The sequence below is a fragment of the Tetrao urogallus genome (assembly GCF_951394365.1).
Source record: "Tetrao urogallus genome assembly, chromosome: 1".
In the NCBI taxonomy this organism is placed as follows: domain Eukaryota; kingdom Metazoa; phylum Chordata; class Aves; order Galliformes; family Phasianidae; genus Tetrao; species Tetrao urogallus.
Genome location: NC_136813.1, coordinates 164,463,922 through 164,480,218, shown reverse-complemented (window position 1 = coordinate 164,480,218; position 16,297 = coordinate 164,463,922). Strand labels below are relative to the sequence as shown.

Genomic DNA, 16,297 nt, shown 5'->3' with positions numbered 1-16,297 from the left:
AAAGTCTGTTGTCTCTGTAGTAATATGGCTCATGTTTTATATCTGGCTTGAGTTTATCTCCCATCTGCTGTTTGACCAAGTTTGCTGTACTATAAGACCAAGTATTCTTGAAAAATAGGATAATACATTGCTGAAGAGCTAACAGTAAGATATGCATAGGTTTGTTAGAGATGATGATATGTTGTTTTCCAGCTGAGATATTAGAGGAGGCAGGATCAAAACTTGATAATTGTGTCTTAGTATCTTGTCAGGTAAATTTTATGACTACACTGGTATATTTGCAGTTCAATTCTGTGTAGGTTGCTCAGTGTAGGTATACCTTTCAGTAGCTTTTTGCTGCACTTCTTAGAACTACTATGTTATACTTTTAAAATGAAAGCTCTGAAAGAACGAATGCATGTGTAGGTAGGTATATGGGGTACAGCGTTTGTTTCTGCTTTTTAAATAAATTTTCTGTTTAGTTATGAAATGTACCTTTTATATTTTCGTATTTGATAGAAATCCATGATACATAAACTCTGGAATAGTTGTTTTTATGTCACAATTAATATAAAGATGATCACGTAATTTGCTTGATGCAAAATATTTTTCAAGATGTTTCTGAATTTAAGGCATTATGTGAAAGCTGGAGTGAAGTCACGCCAGAAGAGGGAATGGAGAAAACTTGTGTAGCAAAAGTGGTTGCAGAAGCAAGGGCAGTAAGAGTATTGCTTAGAGTTGCTGCTTTATTAAATACATCTTGACCATCTGCAAGGTCTTCAGAGTAGTAATGACATGGCCTTGTCTGTAGTAATGTTTGCTAAGCAGCAAAGTGCTGAGGACAAAGAGAAGAGGTGAACAGATGAGAAAGGGTAATGCTAAACTGAGGTAAGATGGAGTGAAACAGTGGTTCATATTAAAACTAAGCAACAGTCTCAGTTACTGGTTTCAGTGCATTGCAAGCTGGTGAATGGGAAGTGATGGTTGTACCTTTTCTATTAAGAACGTAAGCTACTGGCTTACCCTACAGAAAGCAACTTTTTTTTTTTCTTTTTGAAGAAACAGTTGCTGTTGTCATCCTACACAGATCATGGTACTCTTTAAGTAAATAAATAAAATACCCTTTGTTTAGCAATAAATCAATTCTTTGTGGATACTAATTCTTGAAATAACAAAATGTCTGGACTTGAAAATAGAAAGTTTGCAATGTTTATACCCTCATGTGATTTTTAAAAAACAAAAAGCCTGCTGGAATTTCTAAATGAAATGAGAGAACGTCATGCATTTTGATTTCATTTCTTACTGAATTTGACTTGGTCTGTTCGAGTTGATTAAATTTTTTCCTTGTTTAATTCTGTTTCCAGGCACTGTGGTTCAGCCAGATCTTGACTGACATGAATTGTTTTTGTTTAAGGAAAAAAGAAAAAAAAAAAAGTTCTGGAAAGCTGCACAAAGTGAGGAATGCCTTATTTTTCAGGATATGTTTGTACGAATAACCCCCGTCTAGTCTGTATCTTTGAGAGCACGTGGTAATCTTTTATGAAGTAAGGTTAAAAGGTAAATGGTGTGGTACTGTTTCTTTTGGCTATTGCATTCAAGAGTTTGACCTTTAGAAGCCTATTTTTATCTCAGGCAGTAAACTATTTAGCTCTGCTTATCAAAAGAGACTTCACTGCTCTCTTTCCATGCTGTTCTTATCCAAAACACACTGTATCAATTTAGCATCAGTAGACTTTATCTGCAACTGCTATTATTCTGCTTCAAGATGCAGCATAAAATGTTTATTTATATTGCAGCAGTAAGTTTTAGTCATTGAATGCTTTCATGTATAGTTCTGTGGTTTCCAGTGTCGTTGACTAGATCTTTTGTATTACCTCTTTATTATTGTAGTGAATAATTTAAAATTCCTGAACCCAAAACACCGCTTTTAATGACCAGAAATCTGTAGAAAAATATAGTGATTATAAAACATGAAATACAGGAGGGGATTTAAATCTGTCAGAGGAAGAATAAGTGCAAAGTCAGTCTGTTAAAAATTTTAAGCAGTTTTTCAGCAGACTGATGAATTATTTAACTGGCAGAAATTGATCACTAAAACATTGTATCATTACAACTGCCAAGCATTCTCATTACTTTCCTGAAAGTATGCAGAAATCAGCTTTGCAAGGAAGAAAAATATAAAACAGAATATAGATATGAACAGTGTTGTGGTACTGTTATTGTACTATTACCATACTTTTTTTGTTTTTTCTTTTCTAAGAGATTTTAAATATTTCCCCAGATTAATATGGCAAAGTCTATTTGCAGTTATTAGCAGATTCCTAATTATTTGAGGATATCTTCAAATCATCAAAGTGCTGGTGGTAATGTGAAATATTACCAGCTGTTTAGTTGAAGGCTCAGTCCCATCCCTTCAGCTGTCTGTGTGACGTGCCCAAGTTCTGCACGTTGGGGTGCTGGCCAGAGGCAGAGCTTGCTGCATCTCTCAAGCGAGCACAGTTCATAACGCTGCTAAAGCTACTCAGCAAATCTCTTTTGCCCACATGAAGTCAACTGGGCTTCTAGGCAGCAAATGATTTATTTTAGACTTAATTTTTTTTATTGTTTTAATCATTAAATTATATGATGCTTTACCATATTACTCACAAGCTTGTTTTATGATAAGAATAAATAAGGTATTTCATGAGATAAATCTAAGAGCACAGAGTCTAGAACTCCAAGTCCTTGTGTAAGGGCTTTGTTGCATTGTGCTGTTTTCATAATTTACAGATGTCAGGGATCACAGGAAGCTGCTTGACGCTATGCGGTAAATACAGAGCTAAAGCTCTCAATACTCTCCCACCTCCCCCCAAAGGGAAGTATTTGATCCCAGTTTTCTTCTATAGATCATAATGTTTTTCGTAACAACTGACTGAAACCAGACTCAAAACTTTTCAGTGGGTGCCAGAATCTGAAGACAAGCGAACACTTCAAAAAGTTATGAGTGTGTTCACATACCTCGCCAAGTCCGTTCCAGATCTGTCCTCCGTCAGTTCACCCCGTTGGACGACTTCTGGAAAATGTTTGGTGTCACTGCGCTGAACGGTGCAGACATTCCTTTAATGAGTTTGATAGGTAGCAGTTCTTGTGCTGAAATGCTGCAGCGCTGCTCAGCTATCTCATTAATGAAGGCATGAAATGAGGACATTGGAAGCCAATGTTCTTCGTTTCAGAAGATCTTCAAAAATACTTTTTTATACAATATGCTTGTTTCTCACGTGGAAAAGTAGTTTACAAAATAAAAATAAGCGATTCCCAAGGTATTTGAACCACGTAATTGCTGTGATTCTTCAGTATCTCTTATGAGCTGTGCTCTGAATGTATCCAGTAACTAATTCAAGTGCTCTGGGATACAGTCAGCAATGTATCCTCTGAGTAAATGCAGAAGTCGTATTGCATTCTCTTGGACCACAATTGGTAATCACTGCCCTAAGACATATGATTTACTAACCATAAAAGACAAGCTCTGTTCCTTGTGGCTTTTGCTTTAGGAAGAGACATGTTTTCAGTTTTTACCCATTTTTGGATCAGATTTCAGCTTCAAAATTGAAGCAGCTAGAATTGCAGGAGCAGGTTCAGAAAGAGGGATGAGTGTAAAACACTAAAAAAAATACGGAAGAAATGAATGTGTTTGCAAAAAGAAATGAGGTTTCATCATATATCCTCTCTGATCTCTTTCCTCCACCCCCACTATTATGGGTTATGTTAGCTTTCTTGTTCTGTTTCTTAAGGTATTTGGTGTTTGACTGAAGATTCACACTAAGATGTGCAGTCATTTAAGCACAGATCCTATGTGCTGTGTTTGGATAGCAGTTTTGTGAGAGGTCCCAGCTAAACTCAGACCTACATGTTTAGCCTCACTAGTATAAGGCTGAACGTCCTCTCTAGGTGTGATCTACAGCTGCTCGTTACCCTCTGACCCCAGAGAAGTCCCCTGCTCCTCCCTGCAGCCCAACTGATGTGCTACACATGACCTAATCAGCCTGATTTTGCCTAAAATCAAATTTTAAGGGTGGTCCTGTATAGTGCTGGCTCACAAATAAGAGAGGTGATGATTTCTGACATGCAGATATTGACAGGTGGCAAAGGGGAATGGCCTTTTCAGCTGCCACAGCTGTGTATGGGAAAAGATACCCATCCATGTTCTAGGGGATAATTATGTAAGTCTTCAAAAATGTGGCCTTCATTGATTTTTTTTTTTTCTTAACTTTATATTCAAAGTTAGTACATGGATAAAGGATGAGACAAGACCATGACTTGGACATGAAAAAAATGTAGGTTCATTACTGAAGCACTACTAAAACTGGTTTGTGAGACCAGTATAATGTGTGAAGTAATTCTAAACTTTCAGAAACCTTAAGGTTTAACATAAACTAAGTAATAAAATGTTGGTAATCTAAGTAATTGTTTTTCTTCTTGCAGCTGTTGCTTTTCCTTTCTGAAGAAGTTGTTCATTACATACAGTTCTTTATTGACTTCATGTAGTAATCTCTTTATGCAGTGTGTGATTGAGCAGCACTGGCTTCTATAGTGGTGTTTTTTTTGTGTTTTTTTTTTTTTTTTTATAAATTGTGTGTTTATTTGGAGGTTACTCTTAAGCTTTGATGATGAGAATGCCTTCTCATTTGGAGGCTGGTTTAAAGTCACTGTTCCGTTAGCTTTGAGTTCTCAGCAACAATCAGTTGCCAATTAACCATGCAGTTAATCTAGTAGTTGTTGTTGTGCATCTCATCTACTAGTTGCTCCTAAGTGGAAAAGGAAGGTATATTTTCTTTTTCCTTTTTTACTATTCTCTTACAGTGTGTTAGTGATGTAAATACAGGTGATCCACACTCCAGAATAAAATTCTCTCTTTCCCATTGACAAAAATAAGCCTTCTTAATGCTGAATGTGGATTCTGAGAATATTTACACCTGAGGATATTTGTTGGAATCGAAAACATAAAGAGTATTCCTGAGGAAAACCTCTGGTCACTTTGGCTGAAATCTCATGCACTGCTGCTGATTTTGACTGCAACACAGTACATATATGTGGATTTCAAACTTCCGTTCTTTCTCTATAAAAATGGTGGTGTGCTTTTATGATGAGTGGTTTCTCATTATTGCCGTTAATATGCAGCCCGTCTTGATGAAGCTTAAACAAATACTGCTTTCTTTTATGGTCAGTGGGCATAACTGAAAGCTATTAAAGAAATTGGAATGAGAGAATTAACGTAGACAAACAGTCTTCTGCAGATAAACTTCACCCTTCCTGTTTTGGATAGAGCAATAAGTTTACTGTGAAACACATTTAGGAAATAGCTTCCATCAATTCTGTGTTTTATAAATAAAAAGTTGCAGGGTGAGGTCCTTCCTTTGGCATAAAGCTGATTATTTCCTGCTTAATCCTGAACTCAGGCATTTTAAGTCATGTGATTTAATTTTTTTTTTTTCTTTTTTTTTCGTTTTAACATCCATCAGAGAGAAGAGCTTTTGGATTTTGTTTAGTTTATGGTCCCATAAAAAGTGCAATTTCTAGGTTTTTAGATCATTATAGAACAAGAGAAAATTAATAGCTACCTAAATTGATACTCTGGGAGACTTTTTTGACTTACTTGCAGAGATTTTTGTGGCTGATCGTTCTTAAACATGTATCAGGGTATTCATACATGTGAGCTGGCAAGGTATCGTTGGTAGGTCTTTAAGAGATAATCAGTACTTCTGGAATAGTATAGACAGTGGTGAATTGTAGTTGCTATGGTCTATTTGATTTTGGATTTATAATCTGCTTGCAGAAGGCACATGCTTTCTGAGATGAATATGTGAGAGGTAGAACTTTAACAGTGCTGTTTTACCTACAGAACACACAAGTTAGTATATGAAGTAACACTACCCTCGTCCAACACATCTGTTGTAAAGAAGCCAATGAAATCTAGGCCACACACAAACTGGTCTCCAAGGGCCTGTAGTTGGTGTTAGAATGCTGTTATTATGTGGTCTGATTGGTTTAGTAAAGAATTATCTCCAGTAAAACCATGTAACATAATAGTCCTTGCCCTCCCACATGGGAGCTGCTTTTGCCTGGCTGACCAAGACATTTCTGGAAGAAGTAATAATGCACTTGCTATTGCCAAAATATAGCACTAAATGAAGTGTATTGCTGTGAACACTTCTTGTTATATATAAATTCTTGTTCATTTAAACATTCACTTAAAATCCTCCACTGTAGCATTTAAAATTACTGAAGTATATATATGGATTTCTTAGCAAAGCATTTTAAATAAACTTTTTGCTCCTTATTGAACTGATTTGTACCTAAATAAATTTTGAGCAATGGAGAAGTATTTAAAAAAACGTGAGCTTTCATAACTAAACTTCTGTTGCTGAATTTTCCCAGATACTAATTTTATGGCTGAGAAATACAAGTCATGGCAGTTTAAATTTAATCTTACAGTGCACTGGTTAAAACATATGTGATGATCTGCTTTCTCTGTTCACTTCTACTTACAAGAGAGTTGAGACAATTCAATAGTTCATATGAGCAGGTATCTAACTGATCTCAACACAGTTAGCTTTTGCAAGGGTTGTTCAACCCATATAGCCCTGATCTACAGATTTGTCCTTGTTGTGTACCTCTAGCTGCAAACACTTGCTACAGTTGGTGAGGACTTGCCTTTTTAATTGCTTTTCGTGCTTTGGCTCTACTTACGTGTCATACAAAAATCGTATATTCCATCTTTACATCATTTCATAAGCACTGAGTGCATGCACAAGACAGTGATTTTTTTTTTAATTTTTTTTTAAGTTTGGATAGTGAAAGCAAAAAGAAGAAAGTTGAGGAGTTACGGGTGTCCTCTGCAGGGATCATAATTAGGAGCACTGTTGCTCAGAGGCAGAATCCTGCATGAAGTTGCAGGAAGAAGGGGCAAGTGCTGCAGATGGGATCATGATGACGATGCTACTTCAGCTGCTGCCTGCTGGAGCCAGTCATACACCTCTCTTACAGTGAGCTCCACCCTGTGCAAACCCTGTGGCTTCACTGTCATTGCAGGAGGTGTCAGCTGGGCAGCTTTGAGGCAAAGGAGTGTCCAGATGATGAGCTTAAACTGGGAGTTTCACTGAAGTCAATCATCTGGTCTGCATGTTTTCTTCTCAGTGAATGGAGAAGACAAGAGCTGGATCTTAGGTCCCAAGCCAACTGTTCAGGGCTTTCAGGCTAAAAATGCGTGTAAGCTCAGCAGGCAGATTACTGCTGTAGACACACACACACAACACACAATTTTATAGGATATTTTTCATCTCTTTGTGATAGAGTTCTACTTTTAAGTGGAGCGGGAAACCTTGGTTGTGTGGTTTTGGTGAAAGCAGAGTCAGAATCAGAATTCAGGTTTCTAAAATGATGGCTGTACTGGCATTTATCCCACGTGAGGGAGTTCCAGCAGATTTTTCAGTCAGGTATTTAAATGCCAAAAAAATGTTTTAACATTTCTGAAAGCTGATTAAATCTATTAAAGAAAGCATTAGAAACTTTCAATGGGAAGGGAGGCAGAATTGCATTTAAGTGCGAATAACTTAAATGTTTTCCATATCTCCAATAAGTAGCAAATTAACATGAAATTGTTCATTATTATATAGTACATTAAATGACTTGGTTCCCTCAATTTGCATTTCAATGAATATCTAATCGGCCTTTAAACAGCGCATTGATTAATGGGTGCAAAACTTATTGCATGGATTGAAGGCAAAATCGTTAGTGCATATTAAAGAAAGGAATAGAATAGACTTGTTGATATGTTATAATTAAAAATTGTATCCCTACATTGTAGCTAAATATTAAATTTGTTGTACGCTAATTTAGCTTTTTGTAACCGTAAAAAATAGTTAATCTTGCATGAAAACCAATTTTAAATGTCTTGATCACGAGAATTGTTTGCAGTGGTTTAATGACAGTTCTGAGCTTTCTTTGCACTGTGGAGCAATAAGTTTATATATTGTGCTCATAAACATAGCAGTACAATTACATTGCCACTCCAGTAATGGAAATGTCTCTGTATTCTTTCAGCAGAGCATTAGCTTATTGTTCTTGAGGAGAGTGGATGTAGTCTAATTTGCATGGTTGAGAAAAATCTAATGTAGCGTGTAAATTAAAAAAGAGTCATTCGGGGAGAGGTAATAATTCCTTTCAGAAGAAGTCTGTGGCAAGGAAAATTCTTTGTTACCAGCAATATTGAAGTCGCTGATTGTTCACTAACTTCCCAATTTGCTAGTACTTACATGCACAATTACAATGTAAGATTTTATTGCATTTGCAATCAGCTCAGAGCTAGGTCTACATTACAAAATCTTTTCGTGTAGCTCACAGTCAGTCTGCTCATGCTGGGAAAACCTGGCAGAGGTGTGGTTGTGTTAACAGAAGAGTGCTTTGTCGGGTTTATTTTAGGGCTGCTGAGGAAGGGAAATACAAAGCTGACTGATACCACCAGAGGGCTATACCAACCTAGCTATCGTGGTTCAGCTGGGGGAATGGAAGCTGTTACCTCTGTCTGCTGCAGAGGAGCCCTGGGGCTTCATTGAAGTGAGAGAGATTTCGGGCGGTTTGCTCTTTCATTAATGGGATATCTGGAGGGGATGTGGTATGGCTTTCAACCCCGTGCTCTGCAAGTTCAAGCACTGCCTTTGTCAGAAATCAAATAGCTATCAGGGAGTGTGTTGCTTCTCTCCTTGCATGGAGCATTTGATATTTGTGGGAATTGTGCCCTTAGTAACGGAGCAGTTTCTGTCTTCTGAAAGATAATACATAAAGTGATTACTTGCATGAATCACAAGCACTGGGTTGTGATTGCTGAACATGCTGGATCTTCTCAAGGGTGAGTTAGTATCTAAGGGTTGCAGGCTGTTTAACGTGGTTTCTGTGCCACAGCCCTAATTCACCTTTGCCTGTGCTGAACGGAGGGTCAGGATGTAGAGCTAAGCTGGGAAAACTGCCGTAGGCTTCAATAAGGTTTGTGATTATCTCCACTTTAACCTTCCTGGTTTTCCACAGCCCCTTTGATTACTGTGTCTACTTGTATTGTTGAAATAAAGCTTTTTGGCCAGGTATGCAACACTCCGAGACTAGGGAGTCAAAGTATCTGAGTCTCCTGCAGACTGTAGTCTCCTGCAACGGGGGAAATTTTATTGTCTGATTTCTATTCTCATTACTGTTCATGTATGTTGTCTAGCAGCTCTGTTGTGCAAAACGAATGGGCAGCTCTAGATAGTTTTGGAGAAGTACACCATACTGTACAAGGCATGGAAAGGAAGTGATGCAGACTGTCAGTGAGTAGTAGGCATGACATCAAGGCATTCCCTACCTAGGTATAATTTCACCCACACCCAGAATTTGAAATTACAACCAGGTTTTGGTGATGATGTTTAGAGGATGGTATGAGCTGGTGCTCATACGTCAGCTGAGCCATTCCACAAGCATCATCTGATTTAAGTCAAAACTGACATTAGATGATCACTGTAGGAGGGACATCAGAATATAATAAATGAGTAGTCTCCAGGTGGTTGCTTTTGCCTCTCCACCCTCAGAGGTCAGTGTCCCTGAGGTAGAAGAGAATCTGCAGTATCCTTCGTCTCTTTCACATCAGCATCGAAAATTGTTATTTAAGTCACTGTTGATGGTGCTTTGAAGTTAACTCTGGAAAGTTGTAGGGCTCAGTCACCTTCAGTTGGTGGGCAGAAAAGGTACCTGGGGGCTGACATCCTTATTGTTCTAACTAGATCAAAGGCACTTAGCTGTATTTAAACAGTCCTAGTGGTTCAACTTTTGGTTTAGATTTCTCGAACATAGGAAGAGTGTTCACTGACTTGCTGTGGGTGCAACACACTTTTAGATTATACAGGCTAGCACAGCGAAGGGCTGATCTCAGCCAGAGCTTCTAGGCTATTATCATGCATGAGTGAAAAGAAGTTAAAATATCATGTGAGCAATATAAAGTAAGCATCTTTGTGATCCTCTGAGCTCATAGATGTTTTGCTGACCTTGGAAAGCTTTTCCAGAGATAATTTGAATGCAGCTTTTCCTTCATTGGTAAATTGTACTTAGAGTACAGGTATATATTATGACATACATTTGAAAAAAAAAAGATATTTAGGAATAGAACACCTGTTTCTACTCTTCCTCCATCTGCTTGCTGCAGTGATCCACGTTCTGTTCATTATGCTGGTGCTATAGCTTAGCTCAGAGTGTGAAAGTACACTATGGCCTCAGTAAATGATCATCCTATGGCTTTAGCTGTTTTCAGGGTTACTTGACACATACATTAGACAGAATGGTCACGTTGTTGGTATCGTTGCATTTTTGCTTTTCAGTATAAAAGCACTATTTCTTCTTTCCCCACACATGGAATCATTTTCAGGTTTCAGCTCCAGCTGCTTACAGACAAATGTTCCACGGTTTGAACTCAAAATCAGTATCAGCTGGAATTTTAAAGATGGGGATATTTTGCAACCTTGTTGTGTTGTAAGTTCTTCTAGTATTCTTCTCTAACAGAGCTTTTTTTGGAGTATTTTCTGCAGTTTCTTTTTCTCAAGCAACATTTCTCTGCTTATTTCCCAGTACTAGCTTCCTACTCTTCTGCAGAGAAGATGGATATGAATATGCATGGCCACTATCTTCATTTGCAGCAACTTTGAATACTTTTGCAGTTCTTAAAAATAGTTCATCAGAGCATTAAGCTGTAGTTCATGTTCTTCTGTAATTGATATTCTTGTGAATGATAGCCTCAGTTCCTTTCCGGCAGAGCACGGTAACTTCTCTCTGACAGTTTTCATGCACTGGTTTCAGATACAGTCTGGTTTATGAAGTTATTTTCCTTTCTCAACTGTGGTTCTCAGTTCTTCACTTGTGCTGATGCATCTGATTTTAGAATTGAATCACTGAATCACGTTAATTGGAGGGAAGTAATTTGAAAAGGGATCATTTCAGTGATGCAATTTTTGTTGCAGCTATATAAATAGGCTTATTAGCACAGTTGAGGAGGAGGCAGATTGCATTGGGAGCATCAGAATTAGCAATGAGGCTAGAAAGCTTGTTGAGGGAAAATTACTCAATTGTTGTTACAGGAGCTGAACTGTTTCCTTTGTTTTCTGTTGCTAGAAATGCCTTCCTGCCCCACCTTCTGCCCTCTTCCTCTATGTCAGGTATTCCATTTTTTAAGTCTTTTGTTGCAAAAGAGAAATGTTGCTGAAAACGTTCATCTCTTGTACGAAGGCATTTGTTTCCACTTCATTTTGTCGGCAAAGTGTCTTCTCTGAGTCCAACAGTGATGGTGGCCCACTTGATTCTCCTTCCAGGCTTCTTTTGGGAGCCCTTGGAAGAAAAATGTGCACAGCCTGAGCCAATCTTTACATGCTGAGGTTCAAAACGTTTCATCTGGGCTGTTTCTTCGGGATGCGGGAGAGAAATCACTCATTTGAAGGCCAGCTTAGAGTGGAGAGCACTTACGTTGGCCCTGTTCCAGGGTACTTTACAGCATAAGAGATGGGGCAGTGTTGCCTGTGTTCTCCATTCCTGCTGAGATCTCACAGGTGTCAGTGTTGCTCTGCAGGCTGTGAAGGCTGTTGGTTATCGGGGTGGTTTACCTGTGGAAGATCATTCACACATCCTTGGTCTGAAGGAGGTGTGAATAGGATAAATAGACATGCAGTAAGAAAAAAAAACCTCACCAACCTTTTGAACCATTTCCTCTCTAACATAATGGCTCTGGGGTTAAAAAGAACTTTCAAAAATCATTCTGTGAAGGTGATAGGAAGCCTGCTGCAAGCACTTGAAAGGCTTCATTTTCCACAATGAAATACCATCTGTCTGTCATGTGGCTAATCAGACACAGCAATTCTTCCTGAGCTTTTTCCTTGGAAAGAATCAGGAAAAAAAGGAGCTATCATTTGCTCTGTTTCGAATTTCTCTTAGCAAGTGCCCTACTTCACTTGGTGTGGGAAATGAGCTCTGGGAGAATCTCTGTTTCTTACTGATATTTTTGCTACCAGATAACTGAACGTATAAAGCAGGAAACAAACCCAGTCTTTGAAAAAATGCCACGTGTGTGCTGTTTCCACATTTGAGATGTTTTGCACCAATCTGTTTTGGACTGCACTGTTGTTTTTGACTTCGTAATCTCTCTTGAAAATGAGTTCCTCTCAAAAGATTTTCTTTCATTTCCTAACCACTGTTTGAAAAATGGATCTGGCTTTAAATTTACAGCATCATAGAATATACTGTCAAACATTTGACAAGTCTTCAATAAGAATATTGTGTTAAATCATTATGTTTTTGACAATAATAAATAGAAAAAAGTAGGTAGCGCTGGTGGGAGGATTCTGTTTGGTTCAGGTTTTTGTTCTCTCTTCTTCCTCTTTTTCTCTTTTCCTCCTCTCCCCCCTTCTCCCCCTTTTTGTTTTGTAATACAGAGAATCCTTTATATACAGTAGCATCATCTGTGCACAAAATATCATGGAATCACAGAATTTAGGTGCTGGAAGGGACCTCTAGAGATCATTGAGTCCAACCCCCCTGCAAATCAGGCTCTCTACAGCAGGCAAAATATAGATAAATGTGCTAGGAAAAGCTCACATAACACTACCGAAGTCCAGTTCTAGCGCAATGTTGAAATACTGAGAAATATCAACATTTTTGTTCCTCTTGTAAAGTGTGGAGATATGCAACTGATTTACCTTTCTTCAAAAATTTGTTGTGCTTTCTGAAAGGAAATTTGTCAAATAAAGTAGGATTGTGTGAAACCGAACTGCTTGTAGTAGTTGGAAGACTTTGATGTGTTCCTCTTTTGGTGGTGTTTAGATTAATAACCTCATTTGGAATTTGAAAAGGTGAAGGACTACTACCAAGATTTCTTTTATCCTTATTGGTTGAATCACACATGCAGTCAAACTACTTGCAAGTTACACTTGTCAAGGACTTCTATGAGAGATGGACATCCAATAAATAAACATAGTTTGGTGAAAACATTTGAATATTACTTGCATTTAGAGCACTATGAAAAATTTAAAACTGAGTTAGTGTTGTGTAAAGATTGAGATTGCTGGTTCAATTTGCACAACAGTTATATTCATTTTACATGTCATTTTACAAAACTCTGGTTTAGCATTTGCACTTTATTCTGCTATTACTTACTAAATAGCGTTGCAAAAGGAACTTGTTCTCTTCTTTGGCATTTCTTCCAAGAAGAGTTATTTCTTCTGTTCGAATAGTCCTGTATACTGGGTATGTTTGTATTAAAGTCGGTCAGAAGAGAGGAGAAGGCAAATATTTCTTACAGCTGAGACTGGTTAAATTCTCTGGTTTTGGCTCTCCAGTAGCTCCTAACTTAGAGGACTATTGGTGTGCTAATGTAGACAGTCTTATATTTAACTGTTTTCTAAAACATGTTGTTTCCAGGTGTACAGACAAGACTGCGAAACCTTTGGCATGGTGGTGAAGATGCTGATCGATAAGGATCCGTCGTTAGAGAAGTCCATTCAGTTTGCTCTGAGGCAGAATTTGCATGAAATAGGTGAGCGATGCATTGAGGAACTCAAACATTTCATTGCTCAGTACGATGCTGCCAACCAAGATATGTCAGAATCCTTCAAAGATGGCTCATACTAAGACAAAAATACAGTTAGAACTCTGCATACAGTACGTGCACTGCAATGCATACATCTGTTTCTTGTGAGGAAAGGGGAGTTTGTGTTGAAGATTGGAAGCCAAGCCCTGTGCTACTTCATAGCTCAGATGGCTGTACCTTGCTCGTTGCAGTCTCCACAGTTCTATTCTTTCTACCTGTACTTGTTATTCCTTTAAAGAGATGTTTTTTTCTTCAAAAATTCTGTAAAGTGACAAGCTGGGCAGTTACCTGGCAAAACACATTCAGTCTGATGTTTGTGCACTTGCATTTTGATGTTTGTAAGCATAACCAGAAACACCACATTTTTTATTAAAACAAGAATGTTCTTCCTTCCTTAGCTTATGCAGAAATATGTCCTGTGTTCATATATACTGTAGGCAAGGACGATTTGTAAAATTGCTCACAACTATGATTTAATTTATTTATTATAGTTTAATTGTGAATTTCAGATGGATTCTGTAAAATTACACCAGGGTTTATGTCTAGTCTTTGCCAGAGGAACTCTGCCTACTTAATGTTAAAAGAACCTACTCTACTTCTGCGAATGCTTTTTATATGTTGGTTTTCCACACTGTATTTGTAATATGTCATTACTAGTGAGCAGTATTATGTAGAACTAAATCCAGTTTTTGTTAACTGTTTGCAACTGTCTTCTTTTGTAATGATTTTTATACGTACTTATTTTTGAGCGATACCTTACAGAACGTAAGCACAGGCAGGCACTGAGGAGAGGACTCTGTTTTTACCCTTTCCCCTTCTTATCCCTTAAACTTCACCATTTTTTGTGCAACAGTTAGGAAGCCTTGTAAATCTTCAGAAATCAAGAAGGCACCGGAATTTGGAGTGCCAAGATGAGGTCTGGGCCATCTCTCTATTTAGTAACTCCAAATTGCTTCAGATCAGGTATAATGTGAAGTTAAACCCTAAGTAGACCCCAGATGTGTTATCTCAAACCTAAATGATTCTGTAGTAGTGTAGTATCTGGAGCCATTTTTGACCTGATAGAGAGTGACTTATGGCTGGGAAAAATGGTTGAGTAGAGGCAAGGAACTGCCAGTGCTGTGCCATTGCGTTGCAGAGATGAAACGTAACTTAGGAATCGTTGGCACTGGTAGGTATCCTGACTGTTGGTATGTGTATGTGGAAGGTGATACTGTTTTTCTTGAACGTTTTAGGAAGAGGGAGAATTTGAGTCATAGACAAGAAAAAGTAAACGATTGTTTTCTATACGTGTATTTAGAAACATGAAATTCTGTCAAATGGCCAACAACTAAAGCTCACCGTTTCCCATACGCATGGTATTAAATGAAAATGTCAATGGATTCAGCCCCTTATTAAGTAGCTTCTCAGATTACTGCCAAATGGTTTGCAGAAAAGTAAATACAATGGCAGCGATTTTGCACATACAAGGTACTCGACCACAGCATTTACACAGACAAACCTTGATGTGGTGCATTAAATATATATTCCATCAGATTCCTGAGATGCCTGATTAGTTTTAACGTCAGGGCTGCAGGGTTAGGGAAAAGATCACTGATCCTACTGGGTGCTGATTTGGGGTGGGAGATGGGAAAGAAAGGTGACCTGTGATGATACAGCAGCTAGACCTGACCCAGCCCTTTTTGCAACAGCCTGGCTTGTCCTGCAACCACAGGCAACGTTCTCTGAGACAGAAACGTCGCAAACAGGGCTCACTATGGACCAGATAGTTTTCAGGTGGTAGATCTGAGCTTCTGCTTTGGGTTAGAAACACTAAAGAAGAAAACAGTGAATTCATGCTTAATATATTTTTTGTCCATTGTTACTGTATGTTGTGTTAGGAGTCTCTTTCTTTTGTTCTCATAGTGAAATTTAATCAGGCTTCTAAAAGTACCTGATTTTGCAAGAGCTTCTCTATAGAGCTTACAACATTGTTGTGTTTTTGCAGTTAGTCAGTAGGTCAACATCTTCCTAGGATGTTCTTAGCATTCTTTTTTTTTAAATTGATTTATTTTTACTGATGAGCTAAGGAGACACTTTTATTTTTATTTTTTTAATAAATGCTGTTTCTATGAAAGTGATTGGTGACTGTTTTTTCCCTGTTTAATACTTGGCATGGTGCTGAATGTTCATGAGTAACCTTTTGTGATGTATCCTTGATGCTGATGTCAGTAAAATGTTATGCCACTGAAGCTTGAGCAAGAACTACGTTTTCTTATTCTTGCTTCCTGTAGGAACAAGGAATTTTATTTTGTATCAGTATAAGAAATTGTCCTTGGTCTCTTGTAGAGCCTCAAGGGGACTGCTAGAAAGGGGCAGGAAAAGCACTGACGGAAGGAACCCACGCTGTGCACCAGGAATTGTTCTTTGTCCCTTCAGGAGCTCTTGGAAACACAACATACTTCTAGGACTCATTAATGTGCAGATGCCCTTAATAGAATGAAAGGGAAAAAGGAAGTGGAAGGAAACAAGGGCAGAATTAGCTGCTAAGGCTGCAGAGAATATGAATGAATCTGTCTTCTCAGTGGGGGTGAGCTGGCAGCCTTGAGCAATAAGTGGAGCGGTTAGGGTGGAAGTCAGCAATACAGCCACTGCAGGTAGAAGAGGAGCCAGTACAGCGTATCAGAGGAACTGCTTCCTTGTGACTCTGCT

General features: G+C 38.2%; 1 protein-coding gene across 2 annotated transcripts in view; it reads left to right on the top strand.

Moving 5' to 3' along the window:
- PPHLN1 (periphilin 1) overlaps nucleotides 1–13,647 on the top strand; it is a gene marked incomplete at its 3' end in the record, with an annotated part of 62,959 nt that extends 49,312 nt beyond the window's left edge. For both annotated transcript variants that reach the window (XM_079536450.1, XM_079536449.1), the window contains exon 8: nucleotides 13,438–13,647. In XM_079536450.1, coding sequence (XP_079392576.1) covers nucleotides 13,438–13,647 — 210 coding nt within the window. The remainder of the gene's footprint in view (nucleotides 1–13,437) is intronic.
- Nucleotides 13,648–16,297: the final 2,650 nt, after the last annotated feature.